The sequence below is a fragment of the Oryza sativa genome, chromosome 12 (genome assembly GCF_034140825.1).
Source record: "Oryza sativa Japonica Group chromosome 12, ASM3414082v1".
Lineage (NCBI taxonomy): Eukaryota > Viridiplantae > Streptophyta > Magnoliopsida > Poales > Poaceae > Oryza > Oryza sativa.
In genome coordinates, this window is record NC_089046.1 from 5,528,796 (window position 1) to 5,548,746 (window position 19,951).

A 19,951-nucleotide genomic window follows, 5' to 3' on the forward strand; every position below is an offset into this window, starting at 1 on the left:
TACGGTATAAAAGGGACCCTCCGGGAGGACCTAAGGCATCGAATCTCATAGCCAAGACAACCACCACAGCCTACGAAGCCGGAGCCTATAGGAGCCAAGTCGCCGGGTGATCTAGTTGAACCAACTCGACTACGATCTCGTCGGTATCATCGAATTCCACTATTCCCTTTGTAATCTGTGATTTCCATCATATAATCCCATATCAACTGGATTAGGGCTATTACCTACCAAGGGGCATGAACCAGTATAATCCATGTTTTCTGTTTGCTTGATGTCGTACTACGTAGATCTTCGTACCAGCGTACCCCAATACCCTCTATATCCGGTCTACGGGTATCCCCGTCGACAGGTGAAATATTACTTAAAATCATAAAAATATACATACATATTTCATATGATTAATTCAGCATTTGGAAGTAAGATGTGAATCATCATTTAAAACAATGTCCAAATTAACTTGTGCAACATCTAGTAGAAAACATTGCACTAACTTTATACTTTAAGCTTACTGCAATCAAAGCAATCCAAGGTCTAAATCTTTTGTCGGCAAAACTTACTCTTTAAGTTTTGTGCAAACCTTATTCATGGTTTTTGATAATGAAACATAATGAGACGTTATTATTCCAGCTTTCAATGGAAGCTTATGTTAATTACATGGTAACTGCAAGGTGCATGCTAGCCGTAAAAATACACTCGTCGATTGTGACCTCATTGTGTGGATTCTTTCTTTTAGATTATTGCTTCCACTGCTACAAAGACCATTTTTCCATACGGCCAAAACCTATTTCTCCGTATGTGGTTGAGCCAGCCGTTTGCACCAAAAGGCCTGTGAAGATAGCATTTTTTTTCCATGCTGGTGGTGCACCCTCATGCATGCCGGTGCATATATCGACTGCATGCAAAAATAAAAGATCACCAAAATAAGTAAAATTTCCAAAAAAAAAATCCCAAACCCTAGCCCCGCTGGCACCAGCTGTCGTCGCGTCCGCAACCAGATCCGCTGCCGCCGCGCCCGCAACCAGATCCGCCACCACCGCACCTCTCATCATCGTCGTTACTGGATCCGCACGGGAGGCAGGTGGTGGAGTTGCCCGACGGTGGAGGATGTGCAGCCGCCCGCTCCCAGCCACCTCCTCGTCGACGGCGGTGCCGAGACGGCCGGCGCCACACCCGGCCACCTCCTTGTCGACGACGATGCCGAGACGGCCGCCGCTCGCTACCGCACCTCCACTGTCGCCCACGCCCGATCCACCGTGCCGCCGCCGGATCCTCGCACCTGGGGTGGAGCGGCAACAAGATCCGCGCAGGAAGGGCGCGGTGGAGCCACCACGCCACGCACTAGCCACTGCGCATCGCGCCAACCGCCACGCCTCTCGCTCGCCTGCTCCGCCTGCCTCCTTGTCGACGTTGGCGCTGCCTGAGGTCGCTGAGCCGGCAAAGCCCGCCACTCGCCCGGACAGTGGACTCGCCCGACGATGGAGGAGGTGGAGCTGCCGCGCCTCCCACCCGCCCTCTCCCCGCCACCTGAGACGGCCGCCGCCCGCCACCGTGCCTCCCACCGTCGATCATGCTAGATCCACCGCGCCACCCCGGATCCACGCTCATGGCGCCGAGCGGCGGCCAGATCCGCATGGGAGGGAGGCGGTGGAGGAGGAGGTCGTCGAGCCGGCGAAGCCTGTCGCTGCCGCTCGCCGGCTGCCGACCGGCCGTCCGGCTAGAGGAAGAGAGGAGAGGGAGAGAGAGGAAGAGAGAGGGGTGAAAGTAATAAATTGAGGAGAGGAGTGAAAAAGTTGAAGTGCCTGAGAGGGAAAAGAGAAAAAAAATTGTGAAGGTGGGGGTATTTTTGTATGTAGACTATTAAGAGGTCCGGTCAGTTAAGATGACCGCACGCGAAAATAGGCTTATTTTTGCATGCGATCCCTTAAGAGATCCACCTGTGAAAATAGATTTTTGCATACGGGCCTCTTAAGAACTGCATGCGAAAATAGAGATTGATTTTTGCAGCCACTAGTTACTGTCCGTCTGCAATTAATATACAGGGGCTCTCGTTTAGAAAAATCGTGTATGTAGTAGGCTTCATCCACAATTAGTTCGCCAAGCATAACAGCCATGTCTAGGTATAGAGGTACCATATTCATATACTGCATGAAAAGCTCACATTGTACTTCCATTGCAAAAGCTTAAACCGGTACATATTTAGTAATTGATGAGTGAGTTCAGCAAGTCCCACTGACAAAATAAAATGAAGATACTTCTAAGAGAAAATCCATAAAATGCCATTGACAAGCACCATAATCCCAGAAATACCATCGACAAGCGTAACTTCCCCAAAATGTCATCGTACAAGCATTTTTCTCCCCGAAATGCCATCACAGTCAACTTACCGTTTAGTCCACACCGTTAGAAAAGAAATTTTTACCAAAATGACCAGATTACCCTCGCTCCATATTTTACTATCCAGAGGCGGTAAAAGAAAAGAAATTGGGAAAAAAAACAGAGAAACCTAAACCTAACCGATGGGCGACGACAGCGGCGATGCGGCGCCCCCAGGCAGTGGCATGGCGGCACTCCCAGGCGGCGGCGAGGCAGTGCTCCCGGGCGGTGGCGCGGGGCCCCCTGGCGGCGGCGCGCGGCCCTCAGGCGGCGATGCAGTGACCCCCGGCGACGGCGCGGGGCTCCCAGGTGGCGGTGCGGCGGCCCTGGACGGCGATGCGGCGGCTCCAGGTGGCAGCGCGTCGGCCCCAGGCGGCAACTCGTCGGCCCTAGGCAGCGGCGCGTCGGCAACAGGCTCTCAGGCGACGGGTGGCGAGGAAATAATTGATAGCAAAATTTCTGAAATGATGCCAAAATTTGTGAATTTAATTTTGAAATAATTTGATTGATAGCAAAATAATACACGCCTGTGAATTTAAATATGAATCAATTCAAAATAATGTTGTGTGAGCAAACAATATAAAATGATGTTGTTTGAGCAAAAAGGTCGCCCAGGGGTAAGATTGTCTTTTCATACAACTTAACGGGGAGGAGTTAACAGCAGTATGGTTGTGATGGTATTTCTGGAGAAAAACTTTTCTCTAATTGTAAAGTCAGCGGTATAGTACAACACTATGTTTAGTCAGAATATTGACAGTGGCGATCACCATGAAAATCCGCAAGGAATACCATGGACTAAGAGAAAGGTCCAAAGTAAAAAACTTGAAAAGTACAGATTTCTCATCTGGAGTAGAGATTTTTCATGGACATTGATGGGTCAAGAGCCCTTTTGAAACAGATGAATTTCAAGAGAAATAATCCAAATCCTGGTTAAAGAAAAAATCCATATTGTAAACAAATACAATTTTACGACTATACTTCGGGACAAACAACATACAAATAGTCGTATTGTACAGAAATTAACGCAAAGTTTGCAGTCAATTCATTTTTTGAAAGTACATATACATAAACCAAACTTCAAACACACGATACAATGATACAGAGAAGCAAAACAATTTCTTCCAGCCTGAAGGATAATAGTAGCGCAAGCAAATATAATGGACACCACTAGTAATGCTTCCAGAAAACAACACATTTTGCAGGTTCTGAGAATAACACACATAGAGATAATTAATATGATTCATCATACAGGTTACGATTTGAGTTTAGCTTCTTCATATGGTTCTCACTTCTAAAGCTCTGAGATCTTGACATAACGAAGGTGCTTCAGACCAGACAGTCCGTCAGGGAAATGCCACCTCTTGAACAGAGAACATTCCAACAAACGCAGGGATTTTGAGTTCTTCACAACCTTCGCCATTGCAGATACCACTTCCTTCTGGACATGGCCACAATCTTCAACGATGATCGTGCGCAGCTTCTTCAAACGGAGCAACTCCTTCACATCACCAACGGTGAAATTGTTAATACCTGCAATATTAATGTGCCGAACTGAACTATTCACGTGTCTAAAGTCTGCAGAATCAACTAGCCTCGCACATTCACCACGTGAGACACATTTTGCCAGATCATACATCATGTCATTCATAACATAGTATGCAGGTTCATCGTCTTCTCCGCCAAAGCGATCAAAGAACGATTTTGCAGTCAACCGAGCCAAGTATAACTCTCCCAAGTTCTCTTTCTTTTCCCCACGAAATTGAGCAGAGATCAATCCTGACGAAATCCATGTCTGCACCAACTCCTCTTTTCTGAACGGATGGTTTTTCCGAAATATGCTGCAATACCGAAAGCAAACTTGCAGCTCTGGCAGGAGGCTGTAGTAGCTTATTTTCAAAACCGCTATATCACGAGTTGTTGTTGCTCGAAAATTATCTATATCTTGAAGAAATTTACACCAGTACTCTGGAGTCAAATTGTACCTCAAATGCAAAGCAGCAACCTTTGTTCCCAAGGGAGACCAACTAAGATCCTTTGCGATTCGAGCCCCAATTGATTGTAGTTCTGCATAATCTGGTGCTCCCACTTCCAGACCACCAAATGCAAAATGGTTAAAAAGTAGTAAAATTTCATTTTTTTCAATTACAAACAACGACATAAGGTGCTCTTCACATCCTGTGATAAGCCCAGGTAGAGTTGCCACTGAATTCAATCTAGTTGTCAATAAAATTTTACTTCCGGTTTTGGAGGCACTGAAAACAGAAAATAGTTTCTCCCATTGCGATATATCTTGATCTTCCCAGACATTGTCTAAAACGAGCAAAGCTTTTGTGGACATTAACTTATCACGGAGAATATGTTCCATTCCCTCCAAATGAGCATAATTACATGGTGAAAATGTAACCTGCTCTACTATTTCACCTATAACTCTTTCTACATCAAAAATTGTAGATACACGCACCCATGCAATCTTATCGAAATGATTTCTGACCCTAGCATCAGTACATACGTGGTGTGCCAATGTAGTCTTCCCCATACCACCAGGACCGACTATGGATATAACGGGGACATGCATAGGACTGGTACTACTAACCTGAGTTTCAGCATTGCCATCCAAGGGCTTGATCAACCATTGGACTATCATATCCATCTCCTCGTGTCGACCAAACATTTTATTGAGCATTACTGGAGAGAAGCTTGTCTCGCAATCTTGGCGCAAAACATGTGTATAATTGGTTTGTTCCAATAGGCGTGCAGTAGATCTTCCTAAATCCTTGATAGCTTTCCTCAGCTTTTCTAGACTGCTGCCAGAGTGCGTCAAGAAGCTGGTAACTACTTGCTTCATCTTGGAAAAACAAGAGCCCAGCTCACTAACCTCTTGCTGATCATTGGCCTTCTCCCTGAGCTTGTAGTACTCATGCTCGTCGATTGCATCCTCGAGTTTCTCGATTGCATCCCTCAGGCGCCACATATCCAAATACCCAAAGCTTTCCACTTGATTCGCTGTGAGGGCATCGAACATTGGTTGGATCATCAACCAATCCTCATGTAACTTGTTCATCAAGGGCTTCAATTTGTCAGACTTGCGGTCCTTGTCCAGGTAGGCTGAGGCCTTGTTGATCAGGTTGACGATGAACATTGCTGACACCGACCTCCCTGCCAATGTGCATTCCATGGCATCCATAGGATATTTGTGTGTGGGAGAAACAGAAGGGTTAGCTTTGTATTTATAGGCAGTAACCTGGTTCTCAAAGTTTCTTATCTAGATTATTCATTATTGATCTATTTCTGTCTCTCTAAAAAGTTTTCTATCTAATTAAGTACATGAAATTCACTTATAATTCAACACCTTCTGAAAAGTTTGCTTTGGCGTCAAATGTGGGTAAGGAGAAGAATTTATTTCTAAAAATTTAAATTGCATCAAACTCAGGATCTAAATTTAGTAGCATCAAAAAGTAAAAGACGAGCATTAATTACTTATACCTCAACACTATATATTACAGTTCCTACAACCAATTACAAAACAATGTCTTACAAAACCAGAGATGATTGTCATCGTATCATGTCTTTAGGACGACTATGGAAGGGTGAATCATGCTGTAGAAGAATAAGAAAGGGAAAAATATTGCAACGGATGAGACTAATTGTATTGATTCTTATTGGTGTATATAGAAAACATGGTGACGGGTAGATCAAGCCAAATTTTTTTAAGATAAATAAAGATCACATGCATGATATTCACAATTGATTATGATCTATCTCTAGCAATAATATTCCAAATACTCTAACACATGCAATCATGTGCATGTTTATGTACACTTCTAGAGTACCCTGAACATATTGTATTTTTTCCAATGATAGACCTACCTAGGGCTTTAAAAATGGATTTCAAGTCAACTTCAGTTCATTTTACAGTGGGAGGGTCAACTGCTTAAATTACATATCTGCTGACTGGGTTTAACGGTTCTGGGAAATGGTTTTTGTTCAGCCCCCTACGTACATTTCAACTTTGCTGAAGAAGGTAAAGTTTTCGGACCAGTTGTATACATCACCCAGCATTTCATCATCTCCATCTCTCTCTTGTGCCACAAACATATTGTAGGACTAACATGGCATCTTCTGTACTAGTGTTTGCTGGAAAGTCAGTTGCATCCCCCACTATCTCCTTCTTTGCCAACAAGGCCTTCAACTACCTGCAGAATCAGTACCGTAAGGCTCAAGGGATTGAGGACATGAAGATCAGACTACAGAGGAACATCCCCAAGATCCAATCAGTCATTGATATCGTTGATACTGATTACATCAAGGAGAGTAGCGAAGACCTTGATACACGGCTGTGGCAGCTCAGGGATGCAGTCGAGGAGGCTGAGGATGCCATCGATGAGCTTGAGTACTACGATCTCAAAGAGAAGGAAAAAGATCAAAAGGTTAGTCATCAGGGCTCTTCTTTTACTAAGATGAAGCGCAAATGTTTACAGTCTATTAAGCATATCAGTGTTTTCGGTAAGACATCTGATTGTCCTCTCAAGAGATTAAAGAATGCCATGGAAGGTTTAGATGAGGCTGTTAAAGGCGTTGACAATTTTCTCGCACTTGTAGACCAAATCAAAAGAACGACTTTAGACAATTCACAACGAGTTGATGAGATGAACAGGTACTGAGAGACAGGAAGGAAGTTAACTGTTGACAGGGTGTCGAGAGAGAAAACGAGAAGGAACATCTAGTTGGATGGTTGACTAATACATCAAATAGAGATAAAGCAGTTGTCATGAGCAATAATCATGTACCCATTATGTCAATAATTGGTCATGGTGGCATTGGGAAAATAATTTTGGCTCAGCTTATCACCCAAGACTACCGAATCAAGGAACATTTTCAAACCTTGATCTGGGTTTCTGCATCTACAAACTTCTATGCAGCAACATTGATAAGTAAAATAATCCAATCTGTTACATTATCAAAACCTAGTAACCTACGATGCACTGCAAGAGCATTTGGAAAGGATACTTCAGACCATTAAATATCTTCTCATTTTAGATGATGTCTCCCTCCCGCCCCCGATTGAAGTCGGCATTTACCGCTCCTGTCCAGAGCAACCACCACCTGGTGCGCCATGTCAATTCGCCGCGGCGGAGTACTCCCTACGACGCTACGAAATTCACTTATAATTCAATACCTTCTGAAAGTTTGCTTTGGCCTCAAATGTGGGCAAGGAGTATAATTTATTTCTAAAAATTTAAATTGCGTCAAATTCAGGATCTTAATTTAATAGCATCAAAAAGCTTCAGCTGGTAAAAACACGAGAATTAATTACTTATACCTCAATGTTGTTAACACTATATATTACCATTCCTACAACCAATTACAAAACAATGTCTTACAAAAACAGAGATGATTGTCATTGTATCATGTCTTTAGGACGACTATGGCAGGGTGGATCATGCTGTAGAAGAATAAGAAAGGGAAAAAGATTATTGCAACGGATGAGACAGTGGATGGGGAACAATTGTATTGATTCCTATTGGTGTATATAGAGAACATGGTGACGGGTAGATCAAGCCAAATCTTTAAAGATATCACATGCATCATATTGAATCACAATTGATTATGATCTATCTCTAGCTATAATATGTTTATGTACACTTGTAGAGTACCCTGAACAGATTGTATTTTTTAAAAAAATAATACACCTACCTAGGACATTTAAAAGGTATTTAGCTGGTTTCACCCAAGTCAACTTCAGTCCATTTTACAGTGGGAAGGTCAACTGCTTAAATTTGTTCATGGACCACTTATCTGCTGATTGGGTTTAACAGTTCTGGGCAAATAGTTTTTGTTCACCCCTACTGAAGATCGTAAAGTTTTCGGACCAGTTATACATCACCCAGCATTTCATCATTTCCATCTCTCTTGTGCCACAAACATATCGTAGGACTAACATGGCATTTTCTGTACTAGTGTTTGCTGGAAAGACAGTAGCAACCCCCGCTATCTCCCTCCTTGTCAACAAGGTCCATAGCTATGGACAAAGTTTTCACACCTAGGTGCTATGACACCCATTTTTTTTCATGCAACTCAAATAGTTATAGAAAAAATTAAAAAAAAATAGTACCATAAATTAGGATGGTATGAGCCTATAGACAAACATGCAGTACTAAATTTGATCCACAACTAGAGAAAGAAAAATAATAATAGAATCAGACAGTGAATACCTGTATAGTGCAGATAAAAGTTGTTATTTTTGTTTCTTCATGTGTAGATAGAATTTAGATTTGCATGTTTTTATAGTGTCTTATATTATCATAATCTTTCTTTTAAAATTTTATAAATATTTTATATAACTATTTAAACCGCATGCGTACACCTAGGTGTACAAAATACTTTCCCCTTCAGCTACCTGCAGAATCAGTACCGCATGGCTCAAGGGATTGGGGACAGGAAGATCAGACTATAGAGGAACATCCCAATGAACAAATCAGTCATTCATATTGTTGATCCTGATTACATCAAGGAGAGTAGCGAAGACCTTGATACATGGATGTGACAGCTCAGGGACGCCGTCGAGGAGGCTGAGGATGCCATCGATGAGCTCGAGTATTACGAGCTCAAAGAGAAGGAGAAAGATCAAAAGGTTAGTCACCAGGGCTCTTCTTTCACTAAGATGAAGAGCAAATGTTTCCAGTCTGTTAAGCATATCAGTGTTTTCAGTAAGACATTTGATTGCCCTCTTAAGAGGTTAAAGGATGCCTGTGGAAGGTTTAGGTGAGGCTGCTAAAGGCGTTGACAATTTTCTCGCACTTGTAGATCAAATCACAAGAACCACATTCTTTTTTTGAAAACCAAGCCAGCACAGCAGGTGTTATATTAAGTAGGGGAGAAACTATTTACAAGATCACCAACGGTGAAGGAGAGAAAGAAAAGAAAAAGAAAAAGAAAAGAAAAAGAAAAAGAAGAGGAAAAAGAAGAGGGAGAAAACCGCTAATCAATCAAAAAGTCTTAGGCCGATAATCTCACAATGTTTGTTGCTCCACATATTCTCCATAGCTTGACTTCATCATGAATCTTGTATAGTAGCTGCAGCAGGGTTTTTTCTTGATTTCGAAATACTCGTCTGTTCTGCTCGCACCATATTTCCCATGCTACCAGCATGTGGATTGATTTTTTTGCTTTGGCTTTGTCTTTCCCACCTTGAGATGTACAAGAACCACTTTAGACAATTCACGAGTTGATGAGGTCAACATATACCGAGAGCAAGGAAGGACGTTAACTGTTGATAGGGTCTTTGGGAGAGAAAACGAGAAGGAACATCTAGTTGGATGGTTGACTAATACATCAAATAGAGATAATAAAGTTGTCATGAGCAATAATAATGTACCCATTATGTCAATAATTGGTCATGGCGGCATTGGGAAAACTATTTTGGCTCAGCTTATCCCCCAACAATCCAGAATCAAGAAACATTTTCAAACCGTGATTTGGGTTTCTGCATCTACAAACTTTTGCGCAGCAACATTGATAAATAAAATAATCCAATCTGTTACATTATCAAAACCTAATGTTGAGACCTACGATGCACTGCAAGAGCATTTGGCGGGGACACTTCAGACCATTAAATATCTTCTCATTTTATATGATGTCTGGGAAGATAAGGAAATATCTGTGTGGGAAAAGTTATTTGCATCACTGAGAACAGGAGTGCGTGGAAGGAAGATTTTTTTGACAACCCGAATGCAATCAGTGGCAGATTTAGCATCAGCTGCAATGGGATGTCAAAGAGAGAGCTTTTAATTGTGTGGTCTTGAAGAAAATGAAAATTTGGGACTTTTTAATATCATGCCTTCAGTTGTCTGGATCCCAAAGAATTTGAAGACATACGAGAAGCTGGAGAAAAAATAACAAAGAAATTAAGAGGGTGTCCCTTGGTAACAAAGGTTATTGCTGGTCATCTACGGGAGCATATGACAGTTCAATTCTGGGATAGATTTTTGCATGAACATCTGGGGTATTTTGATGGAAGTATGGAAAACATTATGAAAGTTCTTAAACTAAGTTACTTCCACTTGCCACCTGGCGCACAAGTTTGCTTCCAATATTGTAGCATATTCCCACAAAATCATGAATTCAAAAAAGGAGAATTGGTGCAGATGTGGATAGCTTCAGGATTGATACCGCAGACCACAGGCGAAGCCAAAAGGACACAAGATGTAGGAGAAGAGTACTTGATTCAGCTGAGTAGAAAGTCGTTCGTTGACCTCAAGTTGAGAAACTTTCATTTTGGAAGGAACGAAGGCCACGAATATTATGTGATGCACGACTTAATATATGATTTGGCAACATGGGTTTCTTCCAGTGAATGTGCAAGAATTGCTTATGTTAATGGCTCCGAAAGAGTAAAAAGAACACTATGTCACCTCTCTGTTGTTGGCATTAATAGCTTCCCAGTTGAGGCCATTAAAAGTTTCTGCCAGTTCAAATATCTGCGCACCATTATCTTTGAAGATTCCCATGACATCCAGGACGATGCTGTACGTGCAGTGGAGGAAGTTCTAGAAAGCTTAAAAGCCCTGCGTGTTGTGCAATGCAAAGTTCAGTAGATGCCAGTTGCTAACCTAAAGCACCTTCGTTATGTGGTAGTTTCATTTCACTGAATTCGTATAATAAATATGTAAGACCAAAAGCACGCCATCATGTTTCAATTTTTAACTTCTTTGTGCTCAATCATGAAATACCTTGTTGTTTGTTTCAGATATGATAATATTGTGAGAGGCACACGCTTTCAAAGTAATAGATTCAGCGCAATATTTGGGTATTTCAAGACCAAGTAGGAGGAATGGAGATTTTTAGTCCCTAACTGGCTAACTCTCTATCCTTTTTAATATTATTAATTTTCACCTATTAGAACACATCAGGTTTCTATAATTTTTGGGTTTTTTTTTTGAATTAAGATGAGAAATTGCCATCGATGGTTAATTACTCCATAACTCATCAGGATTCTACAATATATATAGTATCAGACAATAGTACAAATTCAGAGTTGTCAGGCAAGAGAGGGACTGACCGATCGAATGGCGCGTCATGTCACTCAGCGATGTGGTAAACACAGCAGAGGATCTTAACAATATTGAAGGAGCTAGGCAATCTGATAATACTATTTGGTCTTCAAGATTATCGGTTATTGCCAGAAAAAAAATAATAAAAAAAAACGGAGAAGCTGGGGTTTCAGTTTCTACCGATTCAGAGAGCCTCGAGAGTCGAGTGGCGAGCAGTCGGCCTGCGCCCGCCGCTCGCGCCGCCTGCCTGCTCGCGCCTCCAGTCCGCCGTCGGCGCCATCGGCCGCTGTTGTGTGGGCGATCTGGTGGTGGAGACGAAGAATCGAGACGGAGGTCGGGATGTGCTTTTCCTGTATTCGGCCTTTTTGGTTCACTCGGTCTATTCGGTTTCTCGTTTCCCATTCAAACCCCGCCAAGTCACAGCCATTCAACACTCAACAGAGACGGAGCAGTACGGCTCGGACGAAGGGTCTTCCTGGCCTTTGGCCTATTTGGGGTAGACTAAAATTATGAGAAACAACTGGTTGATGGTCAGCTTCTGAGAATCTGGATAAACTGGATTTTTTAGCTTCTGACTTCTAATTCATTTTCTGGATTCTACAACTACAACTTCTTAGAATCTAGACTAAAAGCTAGACCGTTTGGGGAAGCTTCTGATTCTGAGAGAAGCTGCAGCATCTAGAAGCTCCCCAAACAGGCCTTTTATCTATGTCTCAGAAAGTTGACCCTAGACTAGAGCCTGTTTGACACAACTCCTCCAACTTCGTCTCTCCAGCTCAACCAAACGATTTTAGCTCCATCTAAAAAGGGTTTAGCTCCATCTAAAAAGGGTGTGGAGCTAGCTAAAGTGCTCTCACAAAATAAATTATAGATGTAAAACTGGGTTTAGACAGTTCTACAATTCCACTCCAAACCCAATTTCTAAAGTTAAATTTAAGAGTTCAAGTCCTACCAAACGGATCCCTAGCTAGTACAGAATGTGACATATCCTATTGCAATAAATTTGTAGTAGAATAACATCAAAATCACATAACATCAACATTCAACCCTTTGTCCCTGCCGGAGGAAGAAGAAAGGGGGTGGAGGGAGCCATCGCCGCAGGATCTAGCAGACGGGAGGGTGTGGCTGCCGCCGTCACCGCCTTCACTGGAGGCTGCCGCGGCCTCCCCATCCCGCCACCTCCCACCGCTGCCGCCATCAGGCCACCCCTCTGGGCCGCTGCCGGGTAACTGCCTCCCCTCCCGTTGGATCTGGGGGAGGGGCCGCCACGCTGCATCGACCAATTTGCAACACTCTGATCCAATTTCTACGAGGTTAAGCCAGCCATTCTCCAAATCTCCAGCAAAAAAAATCTCCAAGATTAATCCGGCCATTTCCGTATCTCCGGCAAAGTCAAGAGCTAACCTCCATCATTTGGAGGCCCTTTGCTTCCTGCTAGTGTGTACAACGGCTGCACGTACCAAGCTCCATGGAGGCTCGCCGAGTCGGCGTCGTCGTTGCCGGCGACGTCGTTGCAGGTGTGATGAAGAAAAAACTGTAGGGACCTAATCGCTTTCATGTAATATTAGATCCTCTTAGCTATTTTAAAGGATCAGCTTGTAATACTGCTTATTTATGAGGACTCCTATGTAACTCTCAAGTTGTAACTTGTAAGACTTGTTTGGGCCTGTTTGGCATAGTTCCAACTCCTAAATTTAGCAACAGGAGTTAGGGTCTGGAGTGGAGTTGTAAAGCTGCCTAAATCCAGCTCTACAACTCTAGTTTATTTTGTGAGAGAGCTCCACTCAACTCCACTCTCAGTTTTGATAGATCTGAAACTGTTTGGCTGGACTCCAGCTCCAAGAGGGGTGGAGCTGAAGCTGGAGCTGTACCAAACAGACCCGTTATATCAATCCAAATCCTAGGCCCATGCCCTTGCCTTTTCAAAAAGAAAAAAATGGAGGGGTCCTTAAATGGAGAAAATATGCAGTGCAAAATCACATAGATATTGTGGAAAACATGGATCGAAAAATGTACATCTGAGATTCGTCCACATCATCATAAGTAAAAGTTTTACTTAGCTTTCACTATATATTTTCCACCTTAAATGTGGAAAAAAATTAAAAGTTGAGGTGATAAAATATGTAGTACTCCCTCCTCCATCCTAAAATATAACTTTAGAATTTTTCTTAACAATTCAGACCGCATGCAACAAACAAAAGAATGCTCTCGAGTCCTAATAGTTTGTTACCCTGGTATCGTACGTATAGTATAGAATGCTCGTGGGCATCTTGCTGCCAGATCACACCACGAGAGAAATAACAAATTTTCAGCTGTACAGATAAAACAATCTTCAAATAGCAGAAAATCTCATGTTTTGCGATAGGTAGGACTTCATGATATTTGGCTTGCACTCGAGTCTATTGAACCATTCATTGTCGCAGAAAACCCTAATATTTTTCTGGTCATGACCGGGTGGGTAGTGGAACGATATGTTCATCAGCTTGTCGCAGTTCTCAACAAGAAGCGCCAGCGACGACTTAAATTCACAAGGCAGCACACATATATCAGACAATTCTGGCAGATCACTGAGATCGAGATATGTAAGCCGAGGGAAGATCACATGATCTGGTGGATTCTCCGCAAGCTCCTTATGGTCGATCAACCGTTTAAACTGTGGGCAATCATGAATGCCGAGTTCCTCGAGGTACCCAAGCTGCAATACCCATGTGGCGTGCGTCAATTTTGCACATTTCTTGATGTCAACCCTTCGAAGGTTTCTCGCCGCGTTCAGCCATATTACTCTCTCCAGTACATTGAGATTTTCCAAGCAGAGATGTTCCAGGTTTTGGATCAGCTCCTTTCCATCAGACGTGGCCACAAGCTCCTGCAAGATGTCGGAACTAGAAATGGCTAGTTCTCCCAGATCATTGGAGAACGGTTGCAGTTCGGCGATCATGTATCTGCTGGTGGCCGGCTGGGGTTGATCATGTCCAGGCGAGATTGGATTGATGAAGCTTAAGCAGAGCGACCTTATTCGCACTTGCTTCTGCATCAACTGCTTCAGAAATGCCCTATTATCACGCGTCGCATCCAGGCAAATCCCAAGAATCTTCAACTTCTCCGATGCTCTAGCTTCGGCCAGTTCACCCAGAAAATTGTAAAGGCCACCAGCAGCAGATTTTGGACGGTAGGGATAATCGATGCTGCTGCAGAAAAGGTCCAGCACCTGCAGGTTTACGAGCTGCGAGATCAATCCTGTCGGTATCTCGCCAAGACTGCAAGACTGCCGCAGATGCAATTGCTTGAGTTTCGACAGTTTCCCGAGTTCAATTGGCAGCCTAGACATACTCCCTGCTTTGATGCAGAGGTATTCGAGCTTATGCAGCTCACAGATCTCCATTGGAAATGTATCTAAAGACACCAGTTCCAGAAAGCTGATGTTTGTCATCTGGCCGATGGACGAAACCTTCCACGGATCAAGGTAGGAGCGATTGCTTTCCATCGCAAGCATCTCAAGCTCAGGCCATGTATCCTTGGGAGGCCATTCTTCCCGAGTCCAATACCCGTTGTTCATTTTGCGTATGGTTGCATCCTGCACCCATGCTCGATTCAGCACGCTCCACTTCTCACCTCCAGGGCCCCTTACAATCCACAGCGCCATGTCGCGGATGATGTCGTGCATATCAACAGAATAGCTTCCAGCGCTCTCCAGGAGCGATGCTCCCTGCAGGGAATCGATGACAGACTCTCCTCCTTCAAAACCGTTGGCGGGATCCAAGAAACCAAGCCCCATACACCACCGGATGAGTCGCTTCTTCTCAATGTAAAATGGAGGGAACAGGGTGCACGCCAGAAAACAACCCCGTGCTTCGTCGTCATGTAGTCCATCGAAGCTGTACCTTAGGATGTTGAATATATCATCGTCTCCAACTAGGTTATTATGGACCTTTGACTTCTCCAACCTGTTGACTGCATCCACCCACAGCTTATAATTCTTCTTCGTGCACATGGATCGACCGATGACGCACAGCACTAATGGCAGACCACCGCACATTTCGGCTACCTGATTAATGTAGTAGTAATAGTAGTATCCATGTAAGTAAGTTAGCACAAAAACCAGTGGAATACATATGTAGTATGTGTGTGAGATGAGGATTAAATTACCAGACCTAGGAGAAAATTTAAATTCTAAAACCAGCTATAACCAGTCTTCAATTTTAAAATTTATAGGAAACTGCATGAATCTAGTTATGTCTTTTTTTTTGGGGGGGGTGTTATATGGAAGACGCATATGCGGAGATCACGGTTGTCACGACTACCACGCACTTCGATATTGTTGAAATAACGTGAAATCGAGCAGAGGAATGGGTGCGCCGTGCACGTACTACATGGGGGAAACGCGAGCGCATGGCCCATTGGCCCTGCGCAAGAATTGGAGAGAAGACAGAGGGAGAGGGAGAGGGAGAGAGAGAGAGAGAGAGGAAAAGAAAAAATGCAGAGCAGCACGCGGACAGCAACGGCTGCCTGCCTACCTCCCTGCCACCCCTTTTTCTCCTATGTGCACGTCCTTCATGCTCAGCCCAGGACAGGTATCTCTTCCTCTGTCTCTGTCTTCTTCTAGTGTGCTATATATATATATATATATATATATATATATATATATATATATATATATATATATATATATATATATATATATATATATATATATATATATATATATATATATATATATGCTTCTTTGCACTCTGCTGGTGCTTTGGAGTTTGGTGAAGGGACCTCTGCTGATCTTCTCTGGTTTGCAAACAGTACCTATTCCCTCCTCTCCCATCCTGCTTCACTTCTCTGCTCTGCTTTGTAAGGCCTTGTTTGCTTAGGCCAGGGAAGGCAGGGATCAACCCCAGCCGGAAAGAATCCTGGTCCTGGCCCATGCATGCAAAAGTTTGCGTTCGGTTATCTAGTCGGGATTACAGTGCACCAATGTGGCATTCAGCCTCAACAACAAAAACCGAATATTCTTAGCCAAGGACGCAAACCGCGCAGCCTGCTCAAGACCGCAGACCAATTTGAGCCACTGGTTCCTCGTCAGTTTTGTAGGTGGGGCCCACACTCGAGCAACGCGTCGTTAGGGAAGGGAGATGGAGGAGAGAGACCTCGTTGCCGTCGTCGATCATCCCCGCGCTCCACACTGTCGTTGACCATCACCATGCTCCATGCCGCTGAGCTTGTCGGCCAGGGGAGGAGAGTTGTCGGGCGCTCGCCGGCTCGATGGGGAAGCTCGCTAGTCCACGCTGCCACTGGGAGCCCTTACTCCGCTCGACACTAGACCGCGCCGGCGCCGGGGAGCCCCTACTCTGCTCAACGCTGGACCGCGCCACCCTGACCTCATCGCGGAGAGGGCAGGGCAGTGGAGAGGCGAGGAAGACGAGGACGGATCCGTCATCAATCTACCGCTGAGCCGCCTTAAGTGCCACCTCGCCCCGTCCACCCCATTCTGAGCCGCCGCGTCCGGAGGAGGAGCAGAGGCATGGCGGCCGGAGGAGGGGGGGAGGCGCGGCGGAGGAGAAGAGAAGGGGAGAGGGAGCCGACGGAGAGGCAGAGGAGCTCAGCACAAGGTCGAGCCAACGCCAATTCGGAGCCGGCGCTGTTGCCGCATGGACCACCCCACCGGCCGCCGCTCCGCCCCGGCGCTCGCTTTCTCCAGCCTCGGATTTGCCGGTGGGGGAAGAAAAAGAGAGGAGACAGATGGGAGGGGAAGATGAAAAGGTAAAGAAGAAAGAAAGAGAGAGAGGGGAAGATGAAAAGTAAAAAGAGATGGTATTGGTGGGACCCACTACAAGAAACTTGCACTGTGGAACATGTGGCTTAACACGTTCCTCGTTCGTCTAGGTGGGCATGTGAGGAACAACAAATATGAGGGACACACTGTGAACGCCCTAAGCAGGCTACCCTCACCTGGAAAAATATCATCTTACCAACAGGAGTGCAAGGGGCATTTAATTATTTGCCACTTTTAAAATGTGACAATTAAGAATTTACCACCGCAACAGCAGTGGCGGGCGTCGGTGCACCAATATGCGGCGTGGCGGCCACGCTGCAGTGCACACGCCTCCCAGACTACTGCTTTTGTTCTGTGCACCGTGCTGAAAAATGTTTCTATCTGATGAAATGAGAATATGAGATAATGCATGCCAATGAGTTTCAGACATGACATGGGTGCTTCATGGAACAATCAGAGATTGTGGGCTTCATATCAGTGCAAAATTGTGCTCAACTACTGACTACAACCTGAACATTTTGTGCAGTTAAACATGATGGATCCATGCCCATATCTATTTCAGAATGTTTGTTCAGTGCCTTTATGTATACCTAACACTACCAAGTTGTTTTGTCTAAATGTATTTTAGGGTTTGGATTCATTGGCTTCTATCTTTGGTACTAGGTGATGGCCTGAAGAGTTGTGCCATTGTCTCATTATCTGATCGTCTAATGTCTTGCGTGGCATAAGTAGGTTTCAGATTTCAATTATGAGCATTTGTATTTGTAGGTGTTGGATCTAGTGCTCAGGCTATGTATCTACCATCTGTTTGAAATTGGGTTTCTCCTTTAACCTTGATACCAATACATTTCAGTGGAATGAGATTGTATTGTTTTACAGATTTTACTTGTCACCAATCTGTGAATTTGGGACCTTCATATTTGTAATACTCTCTTGGGAATTTGTTCTTGTTCGTTGAGTTCAACTTCAACCTAAGCTGTGAATTTAGAACCAGTGAATGAAATTATAGGACTACACATTTTTCAGACAGATTATAGGACTGTACTCTTTCAGAAGCCAATACGCTGAATCCCAGCCAAAACGAACACATAGTTTGAAGAGTGGGATTAGGGGCTGCAAACCACAAAGGGTTTCAAGAGTGGGATTAGGGGAAGCAATCCCTCCCTGCTTTGGTTCTCCTTAGGGAATGTGGCACATGGTCTCAAGAGTCAAGAGTTGGCAGCAACAAGTATAAAGTTGGTGACATTCCATAGGTTAAATGGGCGTCTGAAAATGGTGGTCGCCTTGCTTAGCTTTTGTCATCTTTAGAACTACGCACGCACATGCTTCGAATTCCTTACCTCACTAAAATCCTATTAAAAACGCACCTGTGTGTATATAATATTTGTGGATTGTTGAAGTCATGACTTGTAAATTATAAAAGTACAGAAAAAGCTTCATGAAATCAATGGAACCTAATAGGTGAATATTAATTTTCCATATTAAGCAAATTGTAACGGGGCACAAACTAGACTAAAAACAAGTAGAATAAGGAATATTTCATTACCTGCCTGGCAAGCTCTGGAATCCTAGTATCAGCATTGATGGTAGCACTCCCAACTTTATCCTCGAAGAGCTTGAACGCATCTTGTTGATCTAGGCACCCCATTCTGATGGTAACTCCTTGGCGTGCCATGCTGACACATACGGCCTCGCTTCGTGATGTCAATACAACCTTACGTTGATTCCCCCGTCCAAGGGGCAACGGGATGCCGACAGCCTCCAAATCAATGTAGTTCCACAGGTCATCCAGCAGCAGCAAGAATTTCTTGTTGCGAAGATGGTTGCACAGGACGGTAGCACGGTTGGTGACACTGAGCGAAGGAGGCAACACCAGGCTCGTGCCCTGTGCAATGCTGTCCTGAAGCTTGGCGATATCGCAGCACTTGCCAGCCTCAGCGAGAACAATATGGTCCAAGGTTTGTACTCGTGGATCGCGCGCGAGCTTGAGAAGCGTGGTTTTGCCGGCGCCGCCCATGCCCCATACTCCTAGCACGCCAGGAGCTCCGCCGCCGTCTTCCCGGACAAAATCTAGGACGCTGGTCAGGTGAGGTTTCATTGCCTGGATCCCAACTCCCCATGTGCCGGCCGCTGCCGTGTCGAGGATTGACTGGGCAAGCTGGCCGTTGTCGAATTCTGCCGCCGGTGGAGGTAGTAGAGGAATCGGAATCGGAATCGGATGGGGAGCAGCACCCGCCTCCTTCAAGTGGCCCTCTCCTTTGGCGATGAGATCCTTGACTTCTTCTAGCTCCAGATCTGCATCCCTGCCGATGGCGCAGAGGTGCCGGACCACGTTGATCCGGGGTAGGAGGCCCTGGACCCCCACGCTCTTCACAGATTCATGTCGGCGCTTTATCTCCTCCACCTTGTCCTTGCATCCAGCCGCCCGCTGCAGCCAACCCGAGAGCACTGCGGACGAGGGTTTGGGATCCAAAATCCCCAGCTCGCCCAACTGATCTTGCAGCTTGGAGAACTCATCGACGAGTTTCTGCACGCGCCTTTCCGCATCGAACGGGTACCCGTAGACCTGGGCGATTGGATCCCACAGCTTGGTGACCACAAGCACGATCAGCGAAACGATGATGCCGGGGACGATGGTCCAAGCGGACACCATGATCCTCTTTTCTCTGGTTTTGCTGGTGGTCGTCTGACTCTACCGTCTAGCGCTCAGAGTGCAATTAATGAAGCTTGATGGTATCGTCGTCATCATACTCATACGTACTACTCA

The 19,951-nt window shown here is 44.6% G+C and overlaps 2 protein-coding genes and 1 non-coding gene across 4 annotated transcripts; all 3 read right to left on the reverse strand.

The window, feature by feature from the left end:
• Positions 1–3,664: 3,664 nt before the first annotated feature.
• On the reverse strand, positions 3,665–5,548 carry LOC136351199 (putative disease resistance protein At3g14460). The gene is made up of 2 exons (XM_066306468.1): positions 4,967–5,548; positions 3,665–4,405 (listed from the first exon to the last, which is right to left on the reverse strand). Exons 1-2 carry the CDS (start codon positions 5,546–5,548, stop codon positions 3,665–3,667), a joined length of 1,323 nt encoding a protein of 440 aa, XP_066162565.1.
• Positions 5,549–9,200: 3,652 nt separating this feature from the next.
• On the reverse strand, positions 9,201–11,799 carry LOC107279749 (uncharacterized). 2 transcript variants are annotated; one of them, XR_010738616.1, is made up of 4 exons: positions 11,604–11,799; positions 11,432–11,530; positions 10,785–10,937; positions 9,201–9,560 (listed from the first exon to the last, which is right to left on the reverse strand). It is a non-coding gene; the product is annotated as an uncharacterized protein (transcript). The 2 variants fall into 2 exon arrangements; XR_010738617.1 differs by having other exon boundaries at positions 9,210–9,560; positions 11,432–11,521.
• A 1,643-nt stretch (positions 11,800–13,442) lies between these two features.
• LOC4351749 (probable disease resistance protein At1g61300) lies at positions 13,443–19,872 on the reverse strand. Its single transcript, XM_015762874.3, has 2 exons — positions 18,731–19,872; positions 13,443–15,468 (listed from the first exon to the last, which is right to left on the reverse strand). The coding sequence occupies exons 1-2, from the start codon at positions 19,835–19,837 to the stop codon at positions 13,756–13,758; spliced, it is 2,820 nt and encodes a 939-aa protein (XP_015618360.1). The 5' UTR covers positions 19,838–19,872; the 3' UTR covers positions 13,443–13,755.
• Between the last annotated feature and the right edge of the window lie 79 nt (positions 19,873–19,951).